The sequence below is a fragment of the Ursus maritimus genome, unplaced genomic scaffold (genome assembly GCF_017311325.1).
Source record: "Ursus maritimus isolate PB19 unplaced genomic scaffold, ASM1731132v1 scaffold_12, whole genome shotgun sequence".
Classification (NCBI taxonomy): domain Eukaryota; kingdom Metazoa; phylum Chordata; class Mammalia; order Carnivora; family Ursidae; genus Ursus; species Ursus maritimus.
Genome location: NW_024423564.1, coordinates 51,075,274 through 51,083,626, shown reverse-complemented (window position 1 = coordinate 51,083,626; position 8,353 = coordinate 51,075,274). Strand labels below are relative to the sequence as shown.

The window sequence follows — 8,353 nt, the reverse complement described above, 5'->3', positions numbered from 1 at the left end:
CTTTCCTGGTTCCTCTTATTGCCTGTTCTAAAACTTCACTTTCCATTTTCTTGCTATTTTTTTTACAATAAAAACATTATTGCTATGATTTATATACCATACTATTCACCCATTTAAAGCATACAACTCAAAGGTTTTCGGTATATACACAGAATTGTTCAGCTACCACCACAGCCAATTTTAGAACGTTTTTATCATCCCCCAAAGAAATCCCCTACCCATTATCAGTCATTCACCATTTTTCTCCAGCTCTCCCACTCCCTGAAGCCCTAGGCACAAAAATCACATTAAATTGTTGAGAAAAGTTGGAGGGCTCTTAAAAATCCCCTCTCTTAAAATAGTTGATAGGATAATCTAGTTTCAGAACTGGAAGTAATGTTAGAAGTCATTTAGTATAATTTTTCCTTTCTCACCTTCTAAACACTTTCAGTGGCGAGGAGCTCTCTGCCCTCCAGGAGAGAGTAACTGCGAAGTGGCTGCCCGCCCTCTGCTGGAACACCTCTGGGAACAGAAGTGCCAAAGTGTCTTGGGTTGACTTATTACAAAGTTCTCCCTCATGATTGTTTGTTTGCTTAAGTTGCCGCACAACTGTACCCTAGTTTCAGGTGTACAACACAGTGATGTGACAAGTGTATACATCATGCTATGCTCACAAGTGTAGCTACCACCTGTCACCTTATCATGTTATAACAATATCATTGACATATTCCTCATGCTGTGCCTTTTATTGCCATGACTTAATTCATTCCATATCTGGAAGCCTGTGTCTCCCAATGCACTTCACCCATTTTGCCCCTCCTCCAACCCCCTCCCCTCTGGCAACCATCAGTTTGTTCCCACACATTTTTATCTATAGTTTTTCCCCTTTCTTTCTAGTCCTCTTGGGGTCAAGTCTATCCCTTCTTCCCCCCTGATATTTCCATTTATCACTGCAACAGACAAGTGCTCCGAAAAGGCAATCACTCATCACAGCCCCCTCTCCACTGGAAAAATACTTGAAAATTCATTCTTGGAGTATCCTGGACCACAAGCTTCTCTGTGGGCAGAAAATGATGACCAGTGTCACAGGGAAAAAGCAGATACACATGCACACACACGTACACATGCGCCCTTATACATGAACAGAAGGATGAAACAAGAAGAGCACCAGAAGACAGCAGGGGCCAATTGCAAATGGAAAACCCAGCAAAGGGGTCATGGGGAAACAGGCTTGACTATGCGAAATGGAAACTGACTCCCCTCCCCCCAGCAGATCTTTTTCCTTCTGTCTCTAGAACAGGTGATACCATAACCATAGCTGTGTTATGTCTTAGCATATGAGAGGTCCATGGAGTCAAAACAAATGAAAAGACCTCTTAAGCTAGTTTGTAAAAAATAGGTGATTTGGATAGACTGACTAGTCAATCTCCCATGTAAAGCTGTTAATAGGATATCTGGGAGAACACTGTGGTAAGATGCTGCCCCACAGGGATAACCCCTTGTTCTAACCAGCATCATTAGCATATTTTGGATGGAAAAAGATAACTTTCAAATACTGCAATGACAAAGAGGAAGGGGACACAGGAGCACTCTAGAAAACATAAGACATTCAAAAATCTTGAACAAATGAGACAAAAAACAAAAAAGCAAAAATACGGACAATATGCCTAACCACCCAGCCTAAGGAGATCCTCACTCATGAACACATTATACACATATGTACCCATGCCCACACACAGTATAAGGGGATAAATCCAAATGTTTGCTCTCTTTGGAATTTTTGTGGCAAATCTGAGTTTAGGCAAAAGTGAAGACCTCCCTGGATCTAAACAAATCTTAGGAGGCAGCCACTTCTCCCCATTTTAGCCAATGCTGCTCCTATATTTGTCTGAACCCTTCACAGTTGGGCACCAGAATTCATTCTCCTTATCCCTGAAATTTAAATCATCGCTAGACCTTCCTATCTGATCTAAGTTTCTCTGTCATGTAAGTATCTCTTTTGGGTTCCTGTGCTTCTAAGGAAAAAGCATCCCCAAACAGTGGTAATTAAAAGATGTTCAGATGTTGGAAAGTAGGAAGAGCATAATATAAACACAATAGAGAAATGCCTGTTCTGACACCAGGTGGCTAAGGATCCTTCTAGCTTTCAAGGGTATGTATTAAAGAAAGACTGTCATTCAAGGTACTGCCATCTTGGCTCACAAGAGCGAAAAAAGACAGTGCTACTCGGGGATGGCTGTAGAACTCTTAATCATTACGTACTGATGAGTAACTGGTCATTTTTTAAGCATTTGAAAGCATCAACCTTCAAGAGGTTTCTGCCTGGGCATCATGGATCAGCACACATTTGCTAATATACATACCAAGCGATGAGGACTGAAAGCAGGTTTTTCCAACCACTGCAGACAAGCAGAGCCATGCAAATGACTCTCATTCATGACACTGACATTCATCAAGGTCACTTTTTCTTCAGATGCCCCAGTTTCAGGCTCACAGAATTTACCAATTTTAGCGCCTGACAACACCCAGCGTTCCACTTTCCTTCCTCAATGAAAGTGCAAGAACCCACCGAACTAGGCTTGACGAGTGCTCATGTGGGAAAATTATTACAGTCGTTGCCCTCTGCTCCAAATCCTGCACTTAGAACATGTATTATAATCCAGCTCTTAATCAGACTGGATTGTGCTACAGCTCAATTTACCAGGCGGACCTTCTAAGCCACCCCAGCGAAACCTGTGTGACCCACTCAATTAAAATTCATTCTATGTGTGGCAGTGCCCAAAAAGGAGAGTGCCGTAAGAGGGAAGTGGAGGGCACGAGGCAGGAGACTACACAAAAGCAGTAACACATTTTCAGAAAGTGGGGGGCTTGGGGGAAGAAAAGAGGAAGAAAAGAGGAAGAAAATAATGTCCCAATAATTTAATGGCAGGGCTAGAAGACAGCATTTACAGTTATTCCAGGACTCTCCAACAAAAAGCTTTTCCTGGATGCACTGTCATTTCCAATACTGACATAGCTCTCAGGCGACAGCTCTGGCTTGTACACATGGTAATGGTGCCTTTCACACAGCATGAGGACAGCATACCAGAATGCTCAAGAGGCATCTGGAAGTCACACAGCAAAACGAAGAGCTGACATCCCCCGCTCCAAAAAAAACTCCATTAAAACACAACATTGGTCTATTACTCAGTCACATTTCCCATTTTTCTGCTTTATAAAGTCAGAGATGCTGGAGGGCATCTAGCAAAATCAGTCCCCCAGTGGGGAGCGCAAAGGGGATCGCGCAGCCGAAGGACATACGTCTCTGCAGTGAGCAGATGGAAGGACAGGCTGGAGACCTCCGTCCACTTCAGACAAACACACGTCCGTCCGTCGTCGGGCTGTGGTTGCTAGGTCTCTACCAGTCTTATTCTATAGTGAAATTATATCCTCCTGACACCACACAGATCTGCAGATTTCCTCCCCACCGTGAACCGCTGCCTCGATGCGACCAGGATGAGATTCTCCAGCAACAGCATGCCAAGCCCTTCCACAGCCAGATAACGCACTTGCCACCTTTTTTGTTTGCATCATCTTCCCGCATGGGCTTCATTCCCTCTTTGCAGAGAAGGAAGCCACCATGGCCTGTCATATTCCAGGGAGGTACCACGCGGAGGCTGTAAAACCTTCTGGACTGTTCCACAGAGCTAAAGGTGCCCATCCGTTTGATGTTCTGCTCGCGGCACCGGGAGCTGGTGCGATGGTGTTGGTTCTCCTGGGCACCGCACAGTGTGCTGCGGGGACGCTCTGCTGGTCCAAGGACAACGCCTTCCCCCTGCGGCTGCACTGGCTCCTGTCTCATTCCGTTTCTCCCTCTCACCATCTTGCTACGTGCTCTTCGCTCTACTAGGGTCCCCACCTTTATCATCTTTTAAGGCCTCGAGCTTCCTCGCTGCCATGGCCACCACTGCTTTCCAAAGTGAGTCTGTCACTTCTTACAGAGAGTATTCGGGGCCAGCTTTGTGGCTGTGCGCACTATGCAATGTGCTCAGAAGGTTCCCGCGCTTGGTTTAATGCTCTGCTGTCATCATTTTTAAATTCTTTTTTTTTTTTAAGATTTTTATTTATTTGAGAGAGAGAGAGAGAAGAGAGAGAGCAAGTGTGGGAGGGGAGGGGCAGAGGGAAGGGAGAGAGAATCTGAAGCCAACTCTGCATTGAGCACAGAGCCTGACACAGGGCTCGATCCCACAACTGCGAGATCATGACCTGAGCCAAAATCAAGAGTTGTCCACTTAGCTGACTGAGCCACCCAGGCACCCCAACTGAAATTCTTAATCCTTTTTGGAACCAGGGGGCCCATTCTTTCATTTTGCATCAGACCCCAGAAATTATGTAGCCTCTCCTAACAATATTTCAAATAGCTTCATGTCAGAACTCACCATTCATCTGGACTTTCTTTATATATGACCTGATTTGGGGTCTTTTAACCATCCTGGCTTTTATTCTCTGACTTTAGTTCCCAGAACTCCCCACAGACTCTACATATGATCTAGTGAGTGTGGATTACAGAGATACCTCAAACACTGCTCTTATAGAGACTCCTGAGATTGGGGGTACATTTTCAGTAATAGAAAGCAATTACTGTTTACTGTGTGATAGCCTAATATTATGTCAAGCACCCTACATGTGGTATTGACCTCAACACAACCCTCCTAGTTTTGTTTTGTTTCAAGATTTTTTATTTATTTATTTGACAGAAAGAGAAAGAGAGCACAAGCAGGGGGAGCAGCAGAGGGAGAAGGAGAAGCAGACTCCCACTGAGCAGGGAGCCTGACACAGGACTTGATCTCAGGGCCCTGGAATCATGACCTGAGCCGAAGGCAGCCGCTTAACCGACTGAGCCACCCAGGCACCCCGGCACAACCCTCCTAGTTAAGAAACAGATTTATTCCCAGTTTTCAGATAAGAAAACTGTGGCTTAGAGAGGTTACGCAACTTGCTTCAGATTGTACAGTCATAGGTGGCAGAGAACTCCAGCCCAGGCCTGACTGACGGACCCTTCCACACTAAGCCCTACCATGGTTTAGTATGTTGTTAGAGTTATAGAGAGACCTACTACTCGGGAGGCTAGATGATGCCCATATGGAGCTGTTACCAGTTCTAATCTCACTGTCAACTAATTTTCATCTAGGGTGAAAGAGAAGGTCTCTTTGGGGGCTGACTGAGCTACTCCCACACGGCCATTTCCTATTCCAGGCTCTTGCTCTCTGTTAAGCTCTTTTCTGAGGTGCTCTTCCAAGCTTAGCCTCTATATTGGTTTCTAATTGCTGTTGTAACAAATTACCACAAATTCAGTGGCTTAAAATGACAAATTTATTATCTTCCAGTTTTGGAGGTCAGAAGGCTGGAATGGGCCTCACACGGCTCAAATGAAGGTGTCGGCAGAGGCCCCATCCTTCTGGAGGCTCTGGGGGGGGGGGAGTCCATTGTTTGCCTTTTCCAACTTCTGGAGGCTACCTGCATCCCTCAGCTTGTGGCCGTGGCATTCCAACCTCTGCTTCTGTGGTCATGTCTGCTTCTCAGACTCTGACCCTTCTGCCTCTCTGCATTGACTACCTGAAAAATCCACAACTGTCTCCCCATTTTAAGGTCAGCAGATTAGAAACCCTAATCCCACCTGCAACTAGGATTTCCTCTTGGCACCTAACATACCATATTCACAGGTTCCAGGAATTAGGACGTGGACATTTTTGTCCATATCTACACACCACCTAACACTTGCACACGCACACACCCCTAGTTCCTCATGGGACCTGGATTCCAGGACCTTCCCCTTCCTATAGATGCTGCTCACCTTCCTATGGATGCATTCTGGTTCTTCAGTGTTCAGTCAATAAACATTTATGGGGGCGCCTGGGTGGCACAGCGGTTAAGCATCTGCCTTCGGCTCAGGGCGTGATCCGGAGTTCTGGGATCGAGCCCCACATCAGGCTCCTCCGCTGGGAGCCTGCTTCTTCCTCTCCCACTCCCCCTGCTTGTGTTCCCTCTCTTGCTGGCTGTCTCTATCTCTGTCAAATAAATAAATAAAATCTTAAAAAAAAATAAACATTTATAAACCAGTTATTATGTGTTAGGCATTCTGCTAAAGGCAGCGGATACCAAGAAAAAAGACATAGTCCCTGTCCTGAAGGAGCTTGCGTTTAAGTGATGCTGACAGAAAAATCATGAGAGACAAGAAAATATGGCAAATACTGAGATGAAAGGGAGCACAGGAGATGAAGGGGCACCCAGGACCTGGGGCTTGGGGATATGCAAAGATGTACATTACGGCACCTATTCCTGTCCTGGATCCACAAATCAAGACAGTAGAATTTACCAGAGAAAATAAGGATCTGTGATCTGGTCTCTGGGGTCCCTGAAGTATCAGTGCCCAGGGATGCCAGGCAGAGCTGGGCTGCTCACAGACTGACAAGCAGAGGAACACATAAATCTCCCTCTGTGCTCCTGAAAGCCTCACTTCAGCTCAGGGTCAGTGGCAGCCAGAAGTTACTCATTACCGAGGTGAGGAGGACCACTGCCAAGTACAACAAGCTTGTACAGTGTTCACGAGGGACGAGCTCATCCCCGGTGGCCGGTCCTCCCATTTCCCCAGTCTGAACCTGACCTAAAAGAAGGTCTTATTTTGAAAGTTGAAAAGGGAAGAAATTGTTAGATTAAATACACAAAGATGTAGTTTAGTTCCTCTCTGAGTCTGAAATGTGGAGTCTGAGGAACGCGCTGGGACTTGTAAGCTTTCAATGAATTTGTTTGTTTTAGTTATCTATCATAGCTCCGTTCCCTGGATGTGCCTGATGACTGACCTTTGTTCCTACTCTTATCATAAGAAACCGAGAAGCTATCATCTGAGTCTGTAGGTCCTGCCCGCAGATGTTTCACAGGAACCGAGGGAGGGCCTGATTTCCAGCTCAGCACTGAACTCTACTGTCTCCTTTCAGAAACACAAGTACATGTATATCTATATATATATATATATTTTTTTTTATTTTCCTATTTAACCTTCCTAGCTATGACAAACCAGGCTCCCTTATATAAAACATGTGCGTGTACACTCACACACACACACACACACACACACACACACACACACACACACACAATTTCCTTTCCAAACCAAAACGCTACTTTGATGAGACTGGATTCCTGTTATGTCAGGTGACTGTGAAATCCCTGGTGTTTGTATAGGGCTTTATAGTTGGCCAGAGGTGTTCTCGGCTATTGAATTTTGCTCCTCAAAACCACCTTGTGAAACAGTGTCCTCTATGGGGGGTCCATTAAGCCCTAAGAACCTTTCAAAGCCAGAGTCCCCTCTGAGAATGCTGACTAAATGGGGACTTTCCATTTTTCACTAAGTTGAAGAAAATAAATTCGTCCCTTCATCTCCAAAGGACTAAACCAGAGATCAGTTTTATTCTCTGCTCCTAGTTCCATATCTGCTCTATGGCCATGAGCCTCAATCTGAATACCTCTAGCGACATGGCCATCACCTCCTAAGGCAATCTCTGTCTTGATTGTTTCTGACTGATGGGCAGGCAGAGAAGTTTACAGATGCTCCTAGTGCATCTGCAAGAGGGCCACGAGAAAGGACACCACCTTCATGGGGTTTGGTGTGAGCCCATTACAGTTTCTCTCTATTGGAAACGGCCAAGCAACCCAACCAGATCTTTTCTCTTGGACAATATGAATGACAGGGAGTCACAGAAAAGGTAGGCCACTGAATCTAATGTCTTTTCCTTCCAAATAATGCATGAGGTCTTCTGTTTATCCCAATCCTTGAAGTACCAGGACTTGGAGTTACTGTGGCTAAAGAGGACATTGCCTCACATCGGTGAAAATACAACTCCATTAATGAAGGAAATTTGGATGCTTCTCCTCCTTGAAACTTTCAAAAGTCAAATATAAAAGTCTAATTATTATGCTCATTGTAAAGGTAAAGACGTGAAGTCTCAGGAAGATTAAGCAATCCAGAAGTCTCCTGGCTAGGAAGTGGGACAGCTAGCCTCTGTAACCCTGGCTACAGATTTTAGTTAACTAAAAACAAACCCAAAAAACCTAACTGAAAGTCTTTAAAAATTAAAACTAAATAAAAAATTTTAATATATGTTTTTAGATAATAAACAAAAACAAAAACTTATACAGCACAACTTGGATAGATCTCTGGGGAGTTATGCTGAGCAGAAAAAAAGCCAATTCCAAAAGTTTACAAACTGTATGATGCTATCATATAACATTTTTGAAATGATGACATTTTAGACAGGGAGGCTAGATTAGTGGTTGCCGGGGAGAGATGGGGACAGGTGTGGGGGTGGTGGTCAGCAGACTTTGACTCTGAGCTGGG

The 8,353-nt window shown here is 44.8% G+C and overlaps 1 protein-coding gene across 1 annotated transcript; it reads right to left on the bottom strand.

Moving 5' to 3' along the window:
- Nucleotides 1-2,885: 2,885 nt before the first annotated feature.
- LOC103663057 (eukaryotic translation initiation factor 4E type 2-like) lies at nt 2,886-4,082 on the bottom strand. Its single transcript, XM_008690776.2, has one exon. It carries the CDS (start codon nt 3,884-3,886, stop codon nt 3,386-3,388), a length of 501 nt encoding a protein of 166 aa, XP_008688998.1. The 5' UTR covers nt 3,887-4,082; the 3' UTR covers nt 2,886-3,385.
- Between the last annotated feature and the right edge of the window lie 4,271 nt (nt 4,083-8,353).